Source organism: Chaetura pelagica, unplaced genomic scaffold (genome assembly GCF_000747805.2).
Source record: "Chaetura pelagica isolate M959 unplaced genomic scaffold, ChaPel_1.0 scaffold645, whole genome shotgun sequence".
Lineage (NCBI taxonomy): Eukaryota > Metazoa > Chordata > Aves > Apodiformes > Apodidae > Chaetura > Chaetura pelagica.
In genome coordinates, this window is record NW_009953219.1 from 53,666 (window position 1) to 77,995 (window position 24,330).

The following is a 24,330-nucleotide window of genomic DNA, read 5'->3' on the forward strand; positions in this document are numbered from 1 at the left end:
TCCTTGCCCAACCCCCCTGGGACCCCCATCCCTGCCCCAAAATACCTGGGGGGCTTTGCCCCACCCTGCCCACTCCACAGGGGATCAATCATTTTCCTCCACCATCCAGGATTTACTGGAGTTTCTTCCTCCTTCCTTGAGCATTTCTTGGGATTTCTTTCCTTTTTTATTTCCTTTTTTATTTATTTTTCTGGGAACAGCTTGTACCGACCTGGCCATAAAAACAAGGCTCTGGGTTCCTCTGGGTGTTGTTTTCTCTTCTTTTCTCTTCCCCCTCCCCCCCCCCATTCCTGGGATAAATATCAGTGAAAATGGAAAAAAACCAAAACCCACAACCCACTTTTCTCCCTTGTGCCATTTTCTTCCCTCCTTGGGTTTTTGAGAGTGTTGAGGAAAAAGGTGGAAAAATCCAAGATGGGGAAAAAAAACAACCAACCCCCCAACAACCCCAAGTGAACCAGCTTGGGGGGAACTGAACCTTCCTGCAGATGTTCCTGCAGGAGCAGAGCTCCCTGTGGTGGGAATTCTGACACCATCCCCTGCCCCCCGGGGGGTCTCACCTGGCTGGGCTCCCAAGCACAACCTGCACCAGCCCTTGGGGGAAAAGCTCATCAAAAACCATCTGGCTTCCCCAAATCCCTGTGGTTCTCCTTGGCTGAGGGATCAGGACGTGGAAATCGTGGAATCCTCCAGGTGGAAAAGACCTCCAGGATCACCCAGCCCAACCATGAAACCAGCCCTGCCCCGTGTCCCTCAGCACCATCTCCAGGGCTTGGAAACCCCTCCAGGGATGGGGACTCCCCCCCTGCCCTGGGCAGCCTGGGCCAGGCCCTGACAACCCTTGCCAGGGAGAAATTGTTCCCCAGATCCAACCTCAACCTCCCCTGGCACAACTTGAGGCCGTTCCCTCTTGTCCTGTCGCTTGTTCCTGGGGAGCAGAGCCCGACCCCCCTGGCTCCAACCTCCTCTCAGCAGCTGCAGAGCCAGCAGGTCTCCCCTCAGCCTCCTTTGCTCCAGGCTGGACACCCCCAGCTCCCTCAGCTGCTCCTCACAAGTTCTCCAGCCCCTTCTCCTCCTGCTCCAGCCCCTTCCCCAGCTCCGGGGCCCTTCCCTGGACACGCTCCAGCCCCTCCATGTCCTTCTTGTCCTGAGGGGCCCAGCCCTGCCCCCAGGACTCCAGGTGCCCCCTCCCCAGTGCCCAGCACAGGGGCACCATCCCTGCCCTGCTCCTGCTGCCCACCCTGGGGTGACACCAGCCAGGATGCTGGTGGCCAAAGCACGTGCAGTTGGACTGCCCAGTGAGCCAGATGAGCTGAGCAAGTGGCAGGTTCAGGGTTTGCCACGTCAGGCAAATGTTCTGGCCCACACGTGGGCCAATATTTTGGTCTCAGGCCTTCCCAGTCCCCCCTGCACAGGCTCCCACAGCAGCTCCTGCTGCTTCAGCTCCCTCAGCTGCCTCATCCCTGAAGAACCTTGGCCAAACCCATTCACAATAGGTTTCTTTTCAGTGGCTCCTATTTTTGGGGTTAATCTCCAGCCAAGAGATGGGCTCTGGGCTCAGGCCAGGGAGAATTCCTGACCCAGAGCCAACCCCATGGAATTCAGTGGGATTGAATCTCAATCTTTCCCTCTTATTTCTCTATTTATGAAAGACAATGAGGAAATGGTACAGATGAACATCAAGGTTCAAGGTTCCTACAGTTAACTTTCCTTCATCTCTCCTGGGAATGTTCAGCCTTCACTGATGCTAAATTCCATTCCCTTTTTTAGCTGCTTTCTCCAGGAATGGGTCTTGTGTCACCCCACCCTGCAATCATCTGCCTGCTCCCCTACAATTAACTGCCCAAACACCCACTCCAGGAAGATGATAACCTTCCTGAAGTTCTTGCCAACACCAGAACAGCCGGGCTGGGGAGTGTGTCCCCCCTGCAGGGACAGGCTTGAGGGCCCAGCTGCAGGTGGCAGAGGCTGGTGGCAAGGAAGGGACAGTGTGGCTGCTGCTTGTGGCTGCCCCATCCCTGGCAGTGCTGAAGGGCAGGTTGGATGGGGCTTGGAGCAGCCTGGGCTGCTGGGAGGTGTCCCTGCCCATGCAGGGAGGTGGGACTAGATGATCTTGAAGGTCCCTCCCAACCCAAACCATTCCATGATTCTGTGATTCTTGCTTTTTCAAACTGGGTGACACTGCAGGGAGGAGTGGGAATTGTTGGAGGAGGAATAAGAGGGGCAGGATTCTGGAGGACAGCAGAACCTTGCTGACTAGCTCTGCAGGCAGGTGCAGCTCATGGAGCAGCATCTCCACATGTGTCCAGAAGACGTGGGGAACTATGGAACATGGACACAAATGTCCCTCTGGTGAAGAGCAGCAGGAGGGTCAGCACAACAAACTGCTGCCAGGGCAGCACATCCCTGCTCCACCACCCACTGCAGCTCCTGCTCTTCCTCCACCAGGGCTGATGAGCTGCTCCCTCACAGTGACAGCCAAGCCTGGTGACAGGTTACAGAGTCAGAGTGATGTGGGGTTGGAAGGCACCTCTGGAGACCATCCATCCAACCCCCCAGAGCAGGATCCCTCCTGCAGGTCCCACAGGAACCTCCAGAGGGGCTGGGCTGTCTCCAGAGAAGGAGCCTCCACAGCCTCTCTGGGCAGCCTGGCCCAGGGCTCTGCCACCCTCCCAGGCAACAAGTTCCTCCTCATGTTCAGCCTGACCCTCCTGTGCTCCAGCTGGTGCCCATGGCCCCTTGGCCTGTCCTTGGGCACTGCTGAGAAGAGACTGGTCCCCCCCTCCTGACACCCCTGGAGATCCTGCTCAGCCTTAAGGAGACCCCCCCTCAGTCTCCTCCTCTCCAGCTGAGCAGCCCCAGCTCCCTCAGCCTTTCCTCCCAGGCAGATGCTCCAGTCCCTTCATCATCTTAGTGGCTTGTACTGGACTCTCCAGTAGCTCCTTGTCCTTCATCAACTGGGGAGCCCAGAACTGGACCCAGTTCTCCAGATGTGGCCTCACCAGAGCAGCAGGGCAGGAGAACCTCCCTCAACTTGCTGCCCACACTCCTTGATGCCCCCCAGGAGCCCATTGCCCTTCTTGGCCACCAGGGCACGTTGTTGGCTCTTGGCCACCCTCTTGTCCATGAGGACTCCAGGGTCCTTCTCCCCCCAGCTCCAGCAGGTCCCCCCACCCTGCTCTGATCCATGGGGCTGTTCCTCCCCAGCTGCAGCATTTTACAGTTGCCCTTGTTGAACCTCATCAGGTTCCTCTCTGCCCAGCTCCCCAGGCTTCCCAGGACTCCAGACAGCGGTCCAGTCCTCTGGAGTGTCACCACCCCTCCCAGTTTGGTGTCACCAGTAGACCTGCTGAGGGGACACTCCATCCCTTTTCCAGGCCATTCATGAATATATTGAGCAGGGCTGGAACAGGTTGCCTGTGTTCATCCTTGGTGGCTTTTAGGACCTGGCTGGATGAAGCCCTGAGTTACCTGGTTTGGCCTCACAACTGCCCCTGCTTTGACCAGGAGGTTGGACCAGAGACCTCCTGAAGCCTGTTCAAACCAAAATATGCCATGATCCTACACATGTTCCTCTCCTGGCATCACAGAACCACAGAATGGCTTCGGAAGGACCCTCAAAGCTCATCCAGCCCAACCCCCCTGCCATGAGCAGGGACACCTCCAACTAGATGTGCTTGCTCAGACCCTTGTCTAGCCTAACCTGGAATGTTTCCAGGGATGGGGCAACTCCCACCTCTCTGGGCAACCTGGGCCAGATGACTTCAAGGCAGGAGCCATGAGGAAGGCTTTGGGATTGAGCCAGGAGGACCAACAACCACACAAGCTGATTTCCACCAGTTCTCACCAGAGCTCAGTTGCCAACAGTACCTGAACCTGAACCACCCCACTGGGTGCTGGTACCTCCCAGTGCCTTCCCTACAGAGCAGACCTGGGTCCTTTAAGGTGGGAGCTCTTCGATTCCACACCCCCAGGAACACGAGGGATGGGACAGGAGGGCAGAGGTTAAATCGTGAAAGGGAAATGTCCAAAATGCTGAACAGAGACACCAGGGGACACAACCCCACTGGTGAAAGGGACAACTCAATGACTGAAGGTCTCCCCTCAGCCTCCTTTGCTCCAGGCTGGGCACCCCCAGCTCCCTCAGCTGCTCCTCACAAGTTCTCCAGCCCCTTCTCCTCCTGCTCCAGCCCCTTCCCCAGCTCCGGGGCCCTTCCCTGGACACGCTCCAGCCCCTCCAGGTCCTTCTTGTCCTGAGGGGCCCAGACCTGCCACCAGAAGAGCCACCAGAAGTAGGTGACAAGAACCAGTGGAGACAAAGGGAAACACAGAAATTCAAACCCAAGAGGTGAAAGCAAAGAGCAAATCCCAACTGATGCTGAAGGCGAAGGAGCCTGGTCCCTGTCTGAGCCTGACAGCTCAGGGGGTCAGGCTTCCTGAGAACCAAAGTGCTCCTAGGCCAGGAGCTGGTTGGAGCTGTGGAACTCACCTCCATCCAGCAGCAGCTTGACAGTCAGGTAGTCATCAGCCAGCACAGCATAGTGCAGGGCTGTGCAGCCCTTGAAGTTGGCTCGGATGTTGAGGCGGTTGCTGAAATCGTCCTCCCGGGTCACCAGGACTGCAGGGGGAGAAGAATGAGAAAGCTCAGCTCAAGGAGACCAAGCAACTGCTGGTCTGAACAGGCACCACCAGCATGGACCCACCACCCTGGGGCTGGGAGCTTGGAAAGGACTTAATGGAAGTGAAGACAACACCCTTCTGCAACCCCCAGTGATTGTCTTCACAGCACCCAGGCAGGGCAGGAGGTGACTGGAGAAAGCCCAGGACAAGATCCCTCCCCTTGGAGAGGGGAGATTTAGGTTGGACATGAGGAGGGAATTCTGTGCTGTGAGGGTGGGGAGAGCCTGGCCCAGGTTGCCCAGGGAAGCTGTGGCTGCCCCATCCCTGGGGGTGTTGAAGGGCAGGTTGGATGGGGCTTGGAGCAGCCTGGGCTGCTGGGAGGTGTCCTTGCCCATGCAGGGGGTTGGAACCTGATGAACTTGAAGGTCCCTTCCAACCCAAACCAGTCTGGGACTCTCTTGGCTATGGCTTGTAGGGTTTGGTGCTTTGTGCTTCCAGCCTTAATTAGATCTAATCTGCTGGGGTCGTGTTCTGGCTGGGGGAAGAGGGTGGTGGGGAGGAAGCCCTGAGTGGTTGTTCTCCAGCTCTTGAGGGCAGTAAAAGGGAAAAAAAAAAAGGCAGCAGCCTCTGGATGGATTCTTTGTGCTGAATCCTGATCTCACTGTGGTGCAAAGAGGCTGTGGCTGGAATCACAGAATCCCAGCCTGGGCATGACCCTTCTCCTCAACCTTGGGAGATGAAGAAGCCCTGCAAACCAAACCACACCACCCAAGTGATCACAGGATCATTAAGCTTGGAAAAGGCCTCTAAAATCATCAAGTCCACCCACCAACCCCAACTCACCACGCCAGGTGGTGGGGCTGGCAGGTGGTGTCTGCTGCTGCATGCCCTCCACCCAACTGGTGGGCCAAGTCCTGCTCCTGGAGGTGTACTCAGCTCCCAGGTGGACAGGTACCTAACCAAAACTCAGCAAACCCACCACGTCCAGGGCCTTCAGAAGGGTCTCTGAGCACCTAAAGCCCCCAACAGCAACCCCTGCAGACCCGGACGGTGGAACCTCCTGCAGGGCCCTTTCCACGTCCCCTCCTCAGATTTGAAAAGTTCAGAAGAGAAAAAAACAAATGCTGTCATGAAGACCTGCTGCTGTCCTGGCCCAGCATCTCCACTAATGAACCTCAGAACCTCCAGGAAGATCAATTAATGCCCTGGCTCCCTTCCCTTCCTGGGTCTCTTCTCCGAGCGCACCGGCCGAGTATGTATATTTATTTATCTGTCGTCATTTCCTACCCAGGGAGGAGCAGGATAATGAACTGCGTGCGTCAGGGAAGATGAATCTGAGATACTAGGGAGCAGTGCAGTAAAGAGATTAAAGTGTTATTATTGTTGGGGTTTTTTTTCCCCCATGGTCTGTTGTGACAGCTCGGCCGTCAGCTGTAAAAAATGTCTGGGAGAGAGATAATCATCGGAAACTCAATAAAGCGTCAGGGGGAGCCTGCTCTGCCATCCATCACTGGGGGCCTGGAAATTTTCAGCCCTCTGTCTCCCTTCCTGCCATCCATATAAATGTCTGCAATATATTTTTCTGCAGGGTTTGGTGGAGCAGCCCCCTCGGTCTGGATTGGGGAGGGGGGGTGTGTGTGTGTGGGGTTTTTTTATGACAAAATATGTAGAGGCGGAATATGTAAATGGGGAGGGGGGAATAAGAGAGGGCAGGGAAAAACAAAGGCAGTTTTTTCTCTCTCTCTGCCTCTCTTTTTAAAAATGCAACTGAATTTATTCTTTTTAATAAAACATGTCAAGCAAAGAATTAATGCAACTTCTTCCTGAGAGGTCTTATCTTTCCTTCCCCCTCAAAAATATATGTAACATTCTGGAGGGATGAATGCAGACAAAAACAATTGGCTTTATTGGTTGATCTCCTTTGTCTTAAATAAAGTCTGGGCCATGCAGGATGGGTTGGCATTCCAGAGCTCAGGCTGTCCTGGTGCTCCATGCATTCTGCATGCACTGCTCCAGCAACCTGATCTCTGGATGTCCTCACCTCCAGCAGCCCTGTCGCCCGGCCGGGCACAGGGAGGGATGAGAGCAGAGAGCTTGGAAAGATAAAACAGGGCCCTGTCAAAACTGTCCCCTCAATGCTCCATCTTCTGTGGTTTATGGCAGATTCAAACCTTACACCCTCAGCAGCCTCCAGCTCCTGGGGCTGAGGCAAAAAGCAGATGGATCACGTCGCCACCTTGTTTTGGTTCTGCAAACCATGGACAACCTGTGTGGCTTCCTCCAGTTTTCCCCTCCCAGCAGCTAGGAAAAGCTTTAACTTCAAATGATCACCCAGTTCCAACCCCCCTGCATGGGCAGGGACACCTCCCAGCAGCCCAGGCTGCTCCAAGCCCCATCCAACCTGCCCTTCAACACCCCCAGGGATGGGGCAGCCACAGCTTCCCTGGGCAACCTGGGCCAGGCTCTCCCCACCCTCACAGCCCAGAATTTCTCCCTCCCATCTCAGCTCCAGCTCCCTCTGCCAGCTGGAAACCCTTCCCCCTGCTCCCATCCCTCCCTGCCCTTGTCCCAAGCCCCTCCCCAGCTTTCCTGGAGCCCCTTCAGGCACTGGAAGCTGCTCTCAGGTCTCCCTGGAGCCTTCTCTTCTCCAGGCTGAACCCCCCATGTGTGTGTGGGGTTTTTTTATGACAAAATATGTAGAGGCGGAATATGTAAATGGGGAGGGGGGAATAAGAGAGGGCAGGGAAAAACAAAGGCAGTTTTTTCTCTCTCTCTGCCTCTCTTTTTAAAAATGCAACTGAATTTATTCTTTTTAATAAAACATGTCAAGCAAAGAATTAATGCAACTTCTTCCTGAGAGGTCTTATCTTTCCTTCCCCCTCAAAAATATATGTAACATTCTGGAGGGATGAATGCAGACAAAAACAATTGGCTTTATTGGTTGATCTCCTTTGTCTTAAATAAAGTCTGGGCCATGCAGGATGGGTTGGCATTCCAGAGCTCAGGCTGTCCTGGTGCTCCATGCATTCTGCATGCACTGCTCCAGCAACCTGATCTCTGGATGTCCTCACCTCCAGCAGCCCTGTCGCCCGGCCGGGCACAGGGAGGGATGAGAGCAGAGAGCTTGGAAAGATAAAACAGGGCCCTGTCAAAACTGTCCCCTCAATGCTCCATCTTCTGTGGTTTATGGCAGATTCAAACCTTACACCCTCAGCAGCCTCCAGCTCCTGGGGCTGAGGCAAAAAGCAGATGGATCACGTCGCCACCTTGTTTTGGTTCTGCAAACCATGGACAACCTGTGTGGCTTCCTCCAGTTTTCCCCTCCCAGCAGCTAGGAAAAGCTTTAACTTCAAATGATCACCCAGTTCCAACCCCCCTGCCATGGGCAGGGACACCTCCCAGCAGCCCAGGCTGCTCCAAGCCCCATCCAACCTGCCCTTCAACACCCCCAGGGATGGGGCAGCCACAGCTTCCCTGGGCAACCTGGGCCAGGCTCTCCCCACCCTCACAGCCCAGAATTTCTCCCTCCCATCTCAGCTCCAGCTCCCTCTGCCAGCTGGAAACCCTTCCCCCTGCTCCCATCCCTCCCTGCCCTTGTCCCAAGCCCCTCCCCAGCTTTCCTGGAGCCCCTTCAGGCCCTGGAAGCTGCTCTCAGCTCTCCCTGGAGCCTTCTCTTCTCCAGGCTGAACAGCCTCAACTCCTGTCACGTGGGATGGGATGTCATTCAGATCTAGAGCTCTGTGTTATGTCCTGGTTAGATCAAACCAGGTTATCTCTGGGATGGTGCAGAATTGCTTCTCAGACACATCCATGGAACCTTCTCTCTCCTCTCCAGACATGCACTCACCCACCCACCAGCAGTTACTCTGCATTTAAACAGAAGCTGACGCCAGATCTAAATAAAAAAATGAGGTCAAATTTCCATTTCAAAGCCAGGAAAGGACATTTTGGGAGCTGCAGCCCTGGTGGCTGCACACAACCCGTGTTACCTTCCAAAGAATGGAGGCCTTTTTCCTTGGCTGTCTCATAGACGTTGCTGAAATCGTCTCCAAGGTTGGGATCTGCCTTGGCTGCCAGCAGGACCTTCACCACGCTGTGAGAGCAGGACAAAACATCAGGCAGAGGCAGAATCTGAGTCACCAAAGCCCTTCAGAGACTGGGAGAGGAGACAGTGCTTGGAAAGCCCTCCCCAGACATCCCCAGCTAGGGATGGAAAGTTAAACCAGCAACCAGAACTGAACATCTCATAGAATCCCAGATCGGTTTGGGTTGGAGGGACCTTCAAGATCATCCAGTCCCACCACCCCTGCAATGAGCAGGGACACCTCCCAGCAGCCCAGGCTGCTCCAAGCCCCATCCAACCTGCCCATCAACACTGCCAGGGATGGGGCCTTCAGAACCATGTCTAAGTTCCCCCTGGGGCTGATCAGCATGGCAACACAAGCAGGACATCCCGTGGACACCTCTCCTCCATGCTGGGACTGAGGCTTTCAGTCTCCAGACCTGTGTCCCTGCTCCTTGCAAGGAGGTTAGATCCTGATGATCTTTTAAGGTCTCTTCCAACCTCAACCACTCCAGGACTGCAGGAAGTTCTCCCCAGGCTGCAGCAGGACAGCTCAGCAGGAGACACACAAGGGTTGGTGTGGAACTCCTCCCTCTCTGCTCCCACACCCCAACCACCACCAGGCAACAATTAGATTTCTCACCACCTCCAAAAACAGCTCGAAGGCAGTTAATTCTTAATTCTTATTAATTTTTCTCTTCCCAAGGTTCCAGCTTCCCATGACAACTAGACAGTAAGTGGGCAGGGAGCATTCATCAGGGGTGACAGGGCTGAGGGGCTGACAGCACCACAGACCCACTGACACGTGTCTCCAGGCTGGGTCCTGTCAAGTCACATTGAGAATTTCACTTCAGCTCCTCTCCCATTTAGCCCATAAACTCATTAGTGGAATCAAGGTGGTGGTTTTGTTCTGGGAATAGGGCACAAAGAGGTTGGCTCCTCCCTGGTCAGATCTTCACCATGGACTGAGCTGCTTCTGGGGAGCAAAATGCCAGGATGGGAGGCAGAAGAACCTCCCACCATGTCCTGCATGAGCACATGGAGCTCATCTATGCCCACATTGCAACTTGGTTCTGAAATATTTTGGGTGAGACACAAGGGATCTTGTTCATCAAACACCAACCACAGTTACAGGTTGGGTGGAGAATGGATCAAAAACAGCCCTGAGGAGAAGGACCTGGGGGTGATGGTGGATGAGAAGCTCAACATGAGCTGGAGCCCAGAACCCACCCGTGTCCTGGGCTGTGTCACCAGCAGCGTGAGCAGCAGGGCCAGGGAGGGGATTGTCCCCTCTGCTCTGCTCTGCTGAGACCCCCCTGCAGGGCTGGGAACAGCTCTGGGGTCCCCAGCACAGGGAGGACACGGAGCTGTTGGAGAGAGGCCAGAGGAGGCCCCGGAGATGCTGGGAGGGCTGGAGCAGCTCTGGAGCCAGGCTGGGAGAGTTGGGGTGTTGAGCCTGGAGAAGAGAAGGCTCCAGGGAGACCTCAGAGCAGCTTCCAGTGCCTGAAGGGGCTCCAGGAAAGCTGGGGAGGGGCCTGGGACAAGGGCAGGGAGGGATGGGAGCAGGGGGAAGGGTTTCCAGCTGGCAGAGGGAGCTGGAGCTGAGATGGGAGGGAGAAATTCTGGGCTGTGAGGGTGGGGAGAGCCTGGCCCAGGTTGCCCAGGGAAGCTGTGGCTGCCCCATCCCTGGGGGTGTTGAAGGGCAGGTTGGATGGGGCTTGGAGCAGCCTGGGCTGCTGGGAGGTGTCCCCGCCCACGCAGGGCAGTTGGGACCTGATGATCTTTAAGGTCTCTTCCAACCCAAACCACCATCAGTCTATGATTCTATGATACATTTCCAAGTCCATGTATCTTCCTCACGTCAAGGAGCAATGATCCCCAGCCCCAGGGCAGGACTTCAATCCACCACCCTGCAGCCCAGGGATGAGCTCTGGGCACGACTGAGCCACAAGACAACACAAAAGGGCTTGTGATTTCCTTGGTAACTCCATCCATCCTCCTGCCTGCTCTTAGTGATGCTGTGGAAATGAACATTCCTCCCAGGTGCTCCATCAGACATCACCTCCATGTGCTCTCCATGACTCCCAGGAAGCCCTTTCCTCTTCATCCATTGCACACACCTCTCTGCTCAACCATTTTTCATGAGGAGTTGAGTAGAGGAGCACAAATGCTCAACACGAGGTGGTCTGGGAGTGAAAGTGGGAGGTGATGAGGAGCCATCAAATTCAGCCAAGAGCCAACAACGTGCCCTGGTGGCCAAGAAGGCCAGTGGGCTCTGGGGGGGCATCAAGAAGAGTGTGGGCAGCAAGTTGAGGGAGGATCTCCTGCCCTGCTGCTCTGGTGAGGCCACAGCTGGAGAACTGGGACAAGTCCTGGGCTCCCCAGTTGATGAAGGACAAGGAACTACTGGAGAGAGCCCAGGGCAGGGACCCCAAGGTGCTGAGGGGCTGGAGCATCTGCCTGGGAGGAAAGGCTGAGGGAGCTGGGGCTGTTCAGCTGGAGAGGAGGAAACTGAGGGGGGGTCTCCTCAAGGCTGAGCAGGATCTCCAGGGGGTCAGCAGGGGGGGACCAGTCTCTTCTCAGCAGTGCCCAGGGACAGGCCAAGGGGCCATGGGCACCAGCTGGAGCACAGGAGGGTCAGGCTGAACATGAGGAGGAACTTGTTGCCTGGGAGGGTGGCAGAGCCCTGGGCCAGGCTGCCCAGAGAGGCTGTGGAGGCTCCTTCTCTGGAGACATCCCAGCCCCTCTGGAGGTTCCTGTGGGACCTGCTGGAGGGATCCTGCTCTGGGGGGTTGGATGGGGGATCTCCAGAGGTGCCTTCCAACCCCACATCACTCTGTGACTCAGAGCAGTGCTCTGCTCTGTTAATGACCCTCCACACCATCTCCTGCTGGTGATAAGAAACTTCTCCTTAGCTCTCAGGATTGCTGGGAGGCTCCAGTTGGATGTCCATGGACTTCAGCTCCCAAAGCCTGGCCCTGCTCAGGAAGGACTCACTGGTCTCAGAACAAGGCCTCGCACACTCACCCACCCTCCCCAATCATCTTTCAATCTCACCTCCTGCTTCTGGGACGTGATGTCCCCTGCAGGCACTTCTGCACCAGGCAGATGTTCCTGGAATCAGAAGTATTGATCCCACCTGTCCAATTTGCAGGTAATGGGACATTCAAGCTCATCAGCCTTTGGGGGAGGAAACGGTGCCATCGAGACCCAGTCCCTGAGCGTGAAGGGCATGGGAATAAACAAGGGGCTGGAAACACCAGGTGAGGGTCACCAAGCATGGTCCAACAGCCCAGTCCCTGGGTAAAAAGCTCAGGTTTCCCAGGAGGAATGACAGACTCACAGACTGGTTTGGGTTGGAAGGGGCCTCAAAGCTCACCCAGTGCCCCCCTGCATGGGCAGGGACACCTCCCAGCAGCCCAGGCTGCTCCAAGCCCCATCCAACCTGCCCTTCAACACCCCCAGGGATGGGGCAGCCACAACTTCTCTGGGCAACCTGGGCCAGGCTCTCCCCACCCTCACAGCCCAGAATTTCTCCCTCCCATCTCAGCTCCAGCTCCCTCTGCCAGCTGGAAACCCTTCCCCCTGCTCCCATCCCTCCCTGCCCTTGTCCCAAGCCCCTCCCCAGCTTTCCTGGAGCCCCTTCAGGCCCTGGAAGCTGCTCTCAGGTCTCCTCAGACTGTCCAATTCATTAGGCAATTAAAGAAGCTCTGGTGAAGGTGCTACAGAAGGCAGATGGCATCTTTCTCTGTTGCATTCTCAGCCAGTATTTACTAATAAAAAGGAAGGGTCTAAACCACAGAATCACAGACTTAGGTTGGAAAAACCCTTTAAGATCACCCAGTCCAACCATGAAACCAGCCCTGCCCCGTGTCCCTCAGCACCATCTCCAGGGCTTGGAAACCCCTCCAGGGATGGGGACTCCCCCCCTGCCCTGGGCAGCCTGGGCCAGGCCCTGACAACCCCTGCCAGGAAGGAATTGTCTCTAACATCCCATCTAAACCTCCCCTGGCACAACGTGGCTCCTGCTTCCTTCCTCCACCAAACTCCCAGAGGGAAGGGACACCAAGGGACACCAGCAGGTCCGAGCTGGCCCAGGACAGCAGGTTTCCCTCCACAACTGTGCTCAGCAGCCTCGAGTTTTAAACTTGCTGCTCAAGTTTCTCTTCAGATGAGAGGCAGGGACTGTTCATCAGCACGAGCAGCAACCCCAGGGGAGCTGGGGCTGAGCTGGGGGTGGCCGGGCAGCTCCATCGATCGCACAACTGCTAAACAAACAAACCTCCAGCTACAATACAGGGGGTGGGACAATCAATGAGGAGGTGGTTGGTGGTGGCTGGAGCCAGGGTCTGGCAGCTGGGGTTGGTGAAGCAAGAAGCCCAGTGATCCCCATGACCGTCAGCACAGAGCACAATGCTGGGCTGGTCACTGTTTGATCTGCGACTGCCCCCCAGCTCTGGCCGGAGCCACCAGCCCTGCCTGGACACAAAGGACATCCCCTCACTCTCTGTGAAACTCAGCAGGGGCAGGAGGGCTGGGGGAGCTGCTCTTGACATTTCTGTTCTCTCCTGTTTGGTTTTTTTTTAATCTTAGATGAGGTCTAAATTGTTTGGTTTGGAGGAGGCTGAGGGGAGACCTCAGTGCTCTGCAGCTCCCCGAGAGGAGGTTGGGGTGAGGTGGGTGTTGAACTCTTCTCCCAAGGGAATAACAAAAGGACTAGAGGAAATGACCTCAAGTTGAGCCAGGGGAGCTTCAGACTGGACATTAGGAAGAATTTCCTTACTGGAAGAGTGGTCAGGCCCTGGCACAGGCTGCTCAGGGAGGTGGAGGAGTCCCCATCCCTGGAGGTGTTCCAGAAACGTGTAGATGTGGCACTTCAGGGCACACTCTGGTGGGCACGGGGGGGTTTCTGTGTGTTGTTAAGTTTTGTGGGGTGTCTGGTTGTGGGGGTTTTCTTGTTTGGTTTTGTTGTTCTTTGTTTGGGTGGGTTTGTTGTTTTGCCCCTCCAGGTGGATGGTTGGACCTGGTGATCTCAGAGGTCTTTTCCAGCTGTGATGATTCTGTGATTCTGACAATCATAGGATCAGGGAATGGTTTGGGTTGGAAGGGACCTTCAGAATCATCTAGTTCCAACCCCTGCATGGGCAGGGACACCTCCCAGCAGCCCAGGTTGCTCAGAGCCCCATCCAACCTGCCCTTCAACACTTGCAGGGAGGTGAGGCTTCCTGGGAAGGTGCCCAGGGAGCAGGGGGGGCTGCAGCATTCCCTGCTCCCTGCTGGTTTCTTACTGACCCAGATGATCCTCCCTCAAAAAAAGGGGATTACAGAACCCAAAAAGACAAATTGTGCAGGGTGATAATTGCTCTCTTATCCCTCAAAGCCACTCAGAAGGGCGGAAAGAGAGAGCTCCAGCTTGAAGGATCAAGCCCTCCACACGTGGTGTCACCACAGCCGAGCCCCACGTTTGCCTCCTCAGCCCTGCCAGGCCACACCACAGGCTGTTCCTGCTTCCAAAGGCATCCAGACATTTCTCCAGCTCTGCTGCAGAGCTCTGGATGTGAGAGGAGTGAAAAACCACCAAGGCCAGGGACCAGATGTATGTACCTCCTCTAGGTGATGAGAGCCAGGCAGTGAGTCAGGTCAGTGCCCAGGGCCAGCAGGCAGCTCCAGGCAGGACACCCTGCTCTGGAAGGCTCAGAACACACCCCCTGGAATGTTCCTGTGCATGGTGATGGTTATTAGCAATATAAACCATCCACACAGCACCCTCAGAGCTCCAGTCTGGTACATCTGGAGAGGCACCAGCCCCAGCAACACACCCTGAGGCAGAGGGAGCTGCTTCCTGCCTCCTCTCCCTGAGGAGGGATGGAGGAGGAGGAGGGAAGGGACAGGACCACGCTGGGCCAAGCATCACCAGTTCCAGTTCCACCTGAGAGACCCTGAGCCACAGCTCTCCAGATACATGGGAAGACAGAGGAGGAAAAGCAGAGCTGAGGTGCAGGGAGGAGTCACTTGGCATTCCCAGCAGGAAGGTGCTGAGAAGCACAAGTGAGGAAAAGCAAAAGGATCCAGAGGGGAAGGTACAGGGAGAAGGAGGAGGCAAAGATGTGAAAAGGAAAGGGAGGAGAGGATGTTGGGGAGAGCTGAGAGGGCTCAGAGGCTGCAGGGATGCCTGGGAGGTGCTCACACCATGAGCTGGATGAAGAAGCAGGAATAATGTGGAAACACCTGGAAGGGATGGTTCCCCAGCACAGAGCATCAAAGTTGTTCTCTCCTGCTCTAGAAGGTGAGGCAGAAGAACACCCACGGGTGAGGGGATGTGGGGACAAGCTGCCAAGAAAAAAAGGCTGCTCAAGTAAATGCCCTTTAGATGGAGCTTCACTCTGCTCCTGTCCCTGCTGCCACCTGCCTGAGGGCACCTCACTGACACCCACTGGTGGAGAACCAAGGGCTTCTGTGCACAACAAGCTGGGGGGTGAAAAAGGGGTGAGTGAAAAAAGGGAGGGAGAGATTAAGAAGATATGGACTAACATGTAGTGATACCAGGAGAAGGACCTGGGGGTGATGGGTGAGGAGAAGCTCAACATGTTCTGGCACCGTGCACTGGAGCCCAGAACCCACCCGTGTCCTGGGCTGTGTCACCAGCAGTGTGACCAGCAGGGCCAGGGAGGGGATTGTCCCCTCTGCTCTGCTCTGCTGAGACCCCCCTGCAGGGCTGGGAACAGCTCTGGGGTCCCCAGCACAGGAAGGACACGGAGCTGTTGGAGAGAGGCCAGAGGAGGCCCCGGAGATGCTGGGAGGGCTGGAGCAGCTCTGGAGCCAGGCTGGGAGAGTTGGGGTGTTCAGCCTGGAGAAGAGAAGGCTCCAGGGAGAGCTGAGAGCAGCTTCCAGGGCCTGAAGGGGCTCCAGGAAAGCTGGGGAGGGGCTTGGGACAAGGGCAGGGAGGGATGGGAGCAGGGGGAAGGGTTTCCAGCTGGCAGAGGGAGCTGGAGCTGAGATGGGAGGGAGAAATTCTGGGCTGTGAGGGTGGGGAGAGCCTGGCCCAGGTTGCCCAGGGAAGCTGTGGCTGCCCCATCCCTGGGGGTGTTGAAGGGCAGGTTGGATGGGGCTTGGAGCAGCCTGGGCTGCTGGGAGGTGTCCCTGCCCATGCAGGGCAGTTGGGACTAGACGATCTTGAAGGTCCCTTCCAACCCAAACCATTCCATGATCCTATGATAATTTTCACACCCTGTGAAATGAGAGAGGCACTTCCAGCTCCTCCAGCTCCAGGCAGGTGTTTCTTTCCTGTTTCTTGTGCTCCAGGAGATTGTTGTTCCACAAGCTGGGAGCATTCCTGGTCCTGGCTGGCACCTTCCCCTGCAGAGCAGCTCAGCCTTGGCACCTCAAACCCTGGGGGAGTTTTGGATCCCCTGGAGAGGGACCAGACTTCTGGGATCTGCTCTGCTCCCTGCTCAGTGCCCTGAAGGGGGGATTTCTTTTTCCCAGTTTCCCTGGTAGCTGGTGTCAGTCCTTGCAGGCATCCTGGGCATCCCTCTTCTTTTCATGAGTTTGTTTTCTTGTTCCAGACCTTTCCTGAAGTGTGACCAGATTAATTTCTGGTTCTTCATTTATATCAGAGAGATTCCAGGTCCAAACTCCTCACCTCTGGGCTAACAGAGGTTGTAACACACACACCTGACTTGTCACTGGGGTTTTCAGCTGAAGTGATTCCCAGACTCTTCTCTTTAGCCTTCCTGAAGGTCTGTGGCTCTTCAAGACCTGCTTTAAAGTGATTTCTTAATTCTCTTGGAAAGACCTTGGCTTGAAAAGGGAGGATTTCTGTGAAAAACCTTGCAAGGGGCTTCTTCTCCTTGGCTACCCCTGCTGCCCTTGCACACTTCATGTATTTAGAGTAATTAAGCTTTAATTAAATGCTTCCTGAGAGCTGAGTGGGGTTTGTGTCTTTGTTGAAATAAGCAACAAAGCCATCTCAAATTAAACCCCATGGCAGTGAGGACCTTAGCAGGCTGGGACCTTAGGGAACAGTGACCTTCTCAGCAGATCTTCTGGTTTCGGTGGTTTCAGCAAAAATCAAAGGGCAGGGAAATGCTGAGTTGTCCTCTCAGCCCCTGGTGAGGTGGAGAACTGATCGTGTGGGAGGGGAAACTGAGGCACAGAGCAGTAGACTCTTCTTCCCAGATTCCATTTTCCTCTTCACTAATCATAGAATCACAGAACCTCAGACTGGTTTGGGTAGGAAGGGACCCTAAAGCTCATCCAGTGCCCCCCCTGCATGGGCAGGGACACCTCCCAGCAGCCCAGGCTGCTCCAAGCCCCATCCAACCTGCCCTTCAACACTGCCAGGGATGGGGCAACCACAGCTTCCCTGGACAACCTGGGCCAGGGTGTCATCATCCCCACACTGAAGACCTTCCTCCTAAAGTCCAACCTAAACTGAGCTGGAACACAACCCACCAAGCTCCCAGTCATAGTCCCCAGGGTGTCCTTCTTAACCCCCCTCCTTGTTGGCTGGGGCAGGGGAGTGGCAGAACCTGGGGAGCTGGTGGCTCCAGGGGGTGGGTTTGTCTGCAGGATGTGACACACTGAGCAGCTTTTCCCCTCCCAAACGCAGGGTCCCTGCTGGGTTCCTGGAGCTCCTGCAATCCTCTTGCCTACATTTGGGAGGAACTCGTCTAAATATGATTTACTCTGCTTTGCAGGAGGAAGCAGGAGTTATTTTTTATTGGAGTGTGGTCCCTCTGTGAAGAGCCACGATCTCAAATTGCTTTATCCAGCCAGAGCAGCTGCTTTGGTGGATTATAAGTGGTTATGACTTGTGGTTCTCAGCTCATCGGTCAAACAGCCCCCGGGGGGCTGAGCTGGGTCTTCCTCTGGCTCTGACATCCAAGGAGAGGTAACGAGCAGCTTGGGGATGGTCAGGATGATCCCTAAGGTCCCTTCCATCCCAAACCAGTCTGTCATTTCCTGATTCCAAGGCACAACTACCTGAGGAAGGGTGCAACCAGTACAAGACTGGTTGCTGGTTGATCCAAGGGCTGGAGCAGCTCTGCTCTGGAGCCAGGCTGGGAGAGTTGGGGTGTTGAGTCTGGAGAAGAGAAGGCTCCAGGGAGAGCTGAGAGCAGCTTCCAGGGCCTGAAGGGGCTCCAGGAAAGCTGGGGAGGGGCTTGGGACAAGGGCAGGGAGGGATGGGAGCAGGGGGAAGGGTTTCCAGCTGGCAGAGGGAGCTGGAGCTGAGATGGGAGGGAGAAATTCTGGGCTGTGAGGGTGGGGAGAGCCTGGCCCAGGTTGCCCAGGGAAGCTGTGGCTGCCCCATCCCTGGGGGTGTTGAAGGGCAGGTTGGATGGGGCTTGGAGCAGCCTGGGCTGCTGGGAGGTGTCCCTGCCCATGCAGGGGGATTAGAACTGGATGATCTTGAAGGTCTCTTCCCACCCAAACCATTCCACGATTCAATGAGGCCATTTGGTGTTGGTTCACCTGCTGGCTCTGGGACCATTTCTTGTTTCAAGGTTGGTGACACCTTCAGGAGCTCCCCAGGGTGGCTTTAGGGGGCTGTGGTGCTGGTGACAGCAATGAGGAAGGAAAAGGAACCTGTTCCACCAGCTGTAAATCCACCTTGCATTTCCTCCACCAAGCAGCTCATTACTCTTCCACTCCACTGCTGGAGACAAGTCCTATCAAACTCAGCTCTTCAAGGACCCCATAGCTTCCAATTCAAGTCAGGAACTCATCCAAAATGTGGTAAAAATGAACACCCTTTGCCCAACAGAACCACAAGCCTCTCTCCTTTTTTTGCCAGCTCCCTGTGGCTCTGCCAGCCTGGAGGGAGGGACCAGCCTTTTGCTGCCGAGATGTTTCCATCAGCATTTCTACCTGCTTTTAGGCCTGGTTTTAGGTGATTATTGTAGCATGAACAGCCTTTCTGCCTCTCCCCTCTGAGCTTTTGCAACTCGGGAAGCCCTGTTCTGCTCCACCAGTCACTTGGAATGGTCACCAGTCGTCACACTCCAGCGCTGCCCATTGTCCACTGGCAAAGGTGGGAGGCTCCGAAGCCCCCAAAAGGGCAAACAAGGGGGGCCCGTTGCTGCTGGGACATCAAAGTTAAACAAACAGCCCCGAGCCCCCTCCTCTGGGCCTGTCTTCAGGAGCTCCCCGAGGAGGTCAGGCCTTCCAGCTTGTCCCAGCACACATCAAAGTTTGCACCACACACGAACTGGGCGCGCGGAGCGGGATGCTGGAGCGGATATTCCCCCTTTGTGCCCTGCTCTAATCCTGTGTTTTCTCAAGTAATTAAGCTTTTTTGCTTATGAACTTGTGACTAAGTAAAGCAGCCCCGAGAGGGTGGAACATCAAAGCTCATTCTCCCCGTCTGTCCCACGTTTGCCAAAATTGGATTTCTTTTTCTTTTTTTTTCCCCCTAAATAAAACAAAACCAAACCAAAAAACCCAACTAATTGAATTTAGTTGTAGACTGAATATATTGAAGAGTGTCTTGAAAAGGTTACAAGAAGCCCCAGTGATCATCATGGGAACTGGGGAGGGAGGACACAGCATCCAGCCCTTCTGCTTTGCATCAAAGCCCCAGGCACGGCCCCACGAGCCAGGAGGGACCTGGATCCTGATGGGGGGAGTCAGACCTGCCCAGCACAGGGACCTCAGAGGGCAAAATCAACTGCCAGCTCAGCTGTCACCTCTGTGGGATGGTAGAGCAGCCACGTGGCCAGTGGGACTGAGTGTCTGCTCAGCAGGTTTGCTGACAACACCAAGCTGTGAGGAGCAGCTGACACCCCAGAGGGAAGGGATCCATCCAGAGGGACCTGGACAGGCTGGGGAGAAGGGCCAGTGCCAACCTCATGAAGTTTAACAAGGCCAAGTGCAGGGTCCTGGGTCAGCACAAGCCCAGGGAACAATCCAGGCTGGGGGGAGAGTGGCTGGAGAGCAGCCCTGAGGAGAAGGACTTGGGGTGGGAGGAGATGAGAAGCTGGACATGAGCCCCCAGTGAGGACTGGAGCCCAGAGGGGCAGTTGTGTCCTGGGCTGCATCACAAGAAGTGTGGCCAGCAGGGCCAGGGAGGGGATTCTGCCCCTCTGCTCTGCTCTGCTGAGACCCCCCTGGAGTGTTGTGTCCAGCTCTGGGGTCCCCAGCACAGGAGAGACATGGAGCTGTTGGAGAGGGGCCAGAGAAGGGCCATAGAAATGATCCAAGAGATCATCTGGGAGAGTTGGGGTGTTCAGGGCAGGTTGGATGGGGCTTGGAGCAGCCTGGGCTGCTGGGAGGTGTCCCTGCCCATGCAGGGGGGTTGGAACTAGATGATCTTGAAGGTCCCTTCCAACCCAAACCATTCTATGATTCTATGAAAAGCTTCCTTGGGTTTAGCTTCACATCCCAAACCAGCCCAAACTTCCCAGAACCCCCCGTAGAGCCCACCTGGACTTGACTTCCCCACGACATGAAGGCTGAGCCAAACCTACCTGGAGTTCCTGAAAAAAAAACCATGAGTGCTGTCCAGCCCAGCCTGTGCCTGGCATTCACCTCTGTGCCCTCCTGCAGCAACCTGGACAGAGGAGACATGTTCAGGGTGAAGATGGAGATAAAACATCCCGAGCAGGGTGGAGCTCAGAGGAGCTCACCTGCTGCAGCAGAGCCTAGAAGACCCAAGCTGGAAAGGTGCTACAATCCAGTTTCTCATGGGCTGTCAAACTGAAACCAACTGGGAGGTGCTACCAAGCACTGTCCTTCCTAATGGCCCAATGTCAACAGCTTCATTTCTTTATTTTATCTTTCTTTTATACAGTTTAATACCCAAAGGATGAACCAGCAGCCATGGAGGAGAGCAAGGCTGCTTCATTTACAAGCTGGGGACAGGTTCAGACCTTCTGGGTGCAGCCACAGCCTCCTGGGACTCAGGACAAGCTCAGCAGATCTCCAAGGGCCATGGCAACAGGAGATACTTTTGCAGGTTTCTTGCACAACATGAGAACAAAGGAGACAAACCCAAAATGCAGGAGGTATCCAACAAGCCTTGGTGATTTCTCTAGCAAAGCCCAGACTGCTTTGGGTTAGAAGGGACCTTAAAGCTCATCCAGTCCCACCTCTGCATGGGCAGGGACACCTCCCAGCAGCCCAGGCTGCTCCAAGCCCCATCCAACCTGCCCTTCAACACTGCCAGGGATGGGGCAGCCACAGCTTCCCTGGGCAACCTGGGCCAGGCTCTCCCCACCCTCACAGCATAGAATTCCCTCCTCATGTCTCAGCTCAACTACCCTCTAAGCTTAATGATAATCAACTCTTTGGCAGGTCAAAAACAGGTCCTTGCTCTGCAGAGCTTTGATACTTGGTGCTTTGTGGCAGCTGAGGAGCAGCAGAATCCTCAGCAGATCCATGTGACACGGATCTGCTCAGCACCAAGGCAGGGCAGGGCACAGGACCAGCCTCAGCTCCCCCCAGGATATGTCCTCAGGCTTCCTCCCTATTCCAGCACCTCATCACTGGAGGCACAGGATGGGAGCCCAGGCAGGTGCAGAGCACCCCGGGACAGCAGGGTGCTGAAAGGACAAACATCCTGTGCAGCCACAGAGCCCTCCTGTCCCCAGGACAGCACCAGGACCTGCCTGGCTGCACACAGGATGGCAGATTGTTATCTGCAGAGATCAGCTCCCCCCAGACAGAGGGTGTTTGCACTCACAAAAGAGAGAACAAGGAGCTTGACCCAGAGCAGGGACACAGGCATCCCCTGCCCTGGAAGCTGCCTGAGGGAGAAATCCACACCAGGCTCCATCTGTGCCACCACACCCAGCACATCCGTGGGGTGGGCATGGAGAGATGCTCCTCCCCATGAAAAACCCTCTGGATGAGCCATGGAATCATGGAATCCCCGACTAGTTTGGCTGGAAGGGACCTCAAATCCCACCCAGTGCCACCCCTGCACGGGCAGGGACACCTCCCAGCAGCCCAGGCTGCTCCAAGCCCCATCCCTGGGCCAGGCTCTCCCCACCCTCACAGCCCAGAATTTCTCCCTCCCATCTCAGCTCCAGCTCCCTCTGCCAGCTGGAAACCCTTCCCCCTGCTCCCATCCCTCCCTGCCCTTGTCCCAAGCCCCTCTCCAGCTTTCCTGGAGCCCCTTCAGGCACTGGAAGCTGCTCTCAGCTCTCCCTGGAGCCTTCTCTTCTCCAGGCTCAACACCCCAACTCTCCCAGCCTGGCTCCAGAGCTGCTCCAGCCCTCCCAGCATCTCCGGGGCCTCCTCTGGCCTCTCTCCAACAGGTCTCTCTCCTTCCTGTTGGATGCCCCATGTTTTAACAGGTTTGGCTGCTGCCCTAGGATCTAACTTAATTATTTGTTCTGGCTGAGAGTGAAGGCAATTCCTTCTTCTACGTCTGCAGAATAAAAAAAAAACCTTCTGGTGAGTTAAAATGTCATTTTTAGTGCCTCCAAAGTGCTCTAAAGGAGGTTGCCATCCTGGCCCCTGTCTCATGAGGAGGTGCTGAGGTGTTCAGCTGCAGTTCCCCTTCACGAGAAAACAGAGAGGACAAGGGGGAATGGATCCAAACTGGAAGAGGGGAGATTTAGCTGAGACATTAGGGGGAAATTCTGGGCTGTGAGGGTGGTGAGAGCCTGGCCCAGGTTGCCCAGGGAAGCTGTGGCTGCCCCATCCCTGGGGGTGTTGAAGGGCAGGTTGGATGGGGCTTGGAGCAGCCTGGGCTGCTGGGAGGTGTCCCTGCCCATGCAGGGGGGTGGGACTGGATCATCTTTAAGGTCCCTTCCAACCCAAACCATTCCATAATTCTATGATGCTGGAGCCTCTGCTTCAGGATTTGGTGACAGGCTCAGAGCAAAGATACTGGAATTAATCCAGTAGTTTTCCATTCAGGAATCTAATCACAAACATCTGGAATGCCAGGAGCCCCAGCCCAGCCAGCAAATCCCCCCCTCACATCACCCGGCCTAACACCCACTGACATTTCATTTAGGAGCTGGATTATTATTATTTTTTTTAAATGGTTACAACACACTCAGCAACTTAACAGATTTTCTAGACAACTGAACTTTATGTTCAGGGTCTCCAAGTCCATCATTAATTTTTTTCCCTGCCTGATTTAATGCCTTGACAATCGATAAAGCGACGACCACTGCTCAGGTCCCAGACAGGCAAATGTATTTACCAACAGGAGGGCTTTTTTTTTTGTTTGTTTGTTTAATTCAATAAAATCCTCTAGATCAATGTTTAGGATGTTTATCCACAGTTTAACCAAATCAGATCCAGGACACTCTCTCTAACCTTCCCAAGGAGGTTCTCCTGCATATCCCTAGAGGTGTTCCAGGGCAGGTTGGATGGGGCTTGGAGCAGCCTGGGCTGCTGGGAGGTGTCCCTGCCCATGCAGGGGGGGCACTGGGTGGGATTTGAGGTCCCTTCCCACCCAAACCATTCCATGATTCTCTGATCCTGCTCTATTAGCACCATTTTTAGTGTGTCTCAAGTGACAAACTGGGCTGCAGCCCTAACACCAAGGCCTGCACACTGGAAAAAGAGCGGGTGCTTTCCTGTTTGGTGCTGGATTTGTATGTCAAGGATTTCAGGAAAACCTTTGGGTTTTGTAGGGTTTTAGGACAAAAAGCTGGGCCACTTCCCAGACAGACCTGAAAGGTTTTTCCTGACAGGTTTCTCGTGGTTGGGAGCTTGTGAGCCAGCTCCCAGTCCCCAGCAGATGTCCCTTCTGCCCGATGGATGTCCCCCCTCCCTGATGGATGTCCCCTCTCCCTGATGGATGTCCCCTCTCCCTGATGGATGTCCCTTCTCCCTGCAAAGCCTGGGCTCCCAGGCCAGCAATGGGGGCATTTTACAGAATTTTGAGATGTCTCTGGAAACCAACAGCAGCTCCAGAGCATCCTGGGGGGGTGGTCTGGCCAGCAGGACATCACCAGCTGCTCTGGAATCCGCAGCAGGAGCCCGGGCAGAGCAGCACCCACCACCCTGTTTTCCCAGCAAACAGCAGCTCCCAGAGCACCAGCACTTTGATCCACCCAAGAAGAGAAAAAGAGCCCAAGGGGGCTGGGGCGAGGGGGCTTCTCCCCCCGCAGCCCCCGGCCAGATGTGCCTCCTATTCAGCCCTGGGCCGGGGTTCTGGGTGAGTAACTCGGTGACACGGGCCGGGCCCCGGGGCCATGTTTGAGTTTGTGCTCAGCCTGCCCGGGCTGCCCTCCTGCCAGGTGGAGGAAGAGGAAGCTGGAAACTTGAACTTTCACAACAACAATAGCTTCTGTTTCTTCCAGGCCGCTCCCCAACGTGTCCCAGTTGCAAGGGGGGGTGGGGACACCCTGGCACCACCTCGGGCCCTGCTCTCTGCTGTGCAGGGCAAGGAGGGGAGAATAAACACCCAAGGCAACAATTCCCCCCCTTCAGAGGCCGGGGAAGGGTCTGGCTGCTCTGGGGAAGGGGCAGAGGGGCTGCTGAGCCTTTGATCTCCCTTCTGTCCTGACAGCTCCTGCTGCTCCTCTGGGGCCGCGGGTGGTGGGGAAGGGTCTGTCTGGATGGTCCAGGAGAGACGGGAGAGGAGGAGGGAAGGAGAGAGGGAGAGAAGGGGAGAGAGGAGAGGAGAGGAGAGGAGAGGAGAGGAGAGGAGAGGAGAGGAGAGGAGAGGAGAGGAGAGGAGA

At 55.5% G+C, this 24,330-nt stretch overlaps 1 protein-coding gene across 1 annotated transcript in view; it reads right to left on the minus strand.

The window, feature by feature from the left end:
• Positions 1-20,251, minus strand: part of CLPB (ClpB caseinolytic peptidase B homolog (E. coli)) — a 71,735-nt gene extending 51,484 nt beyond the window's left edge. The window contains 3 exon segments of the mRNA XM_009997779.1: positions 4,490-4,618; positions 8,610-8,713; positions 20,148-20,251. Of these exon segments, the coding sequence (XP_009996081.1) occupies positions 4,490-4,618; positions 8,610-8,713; positions 20,148-20,251 (337 nt within the window).
• Between the last annotated feature and the right edge of the window lie 4,079 nt (positions 20,252-24,330).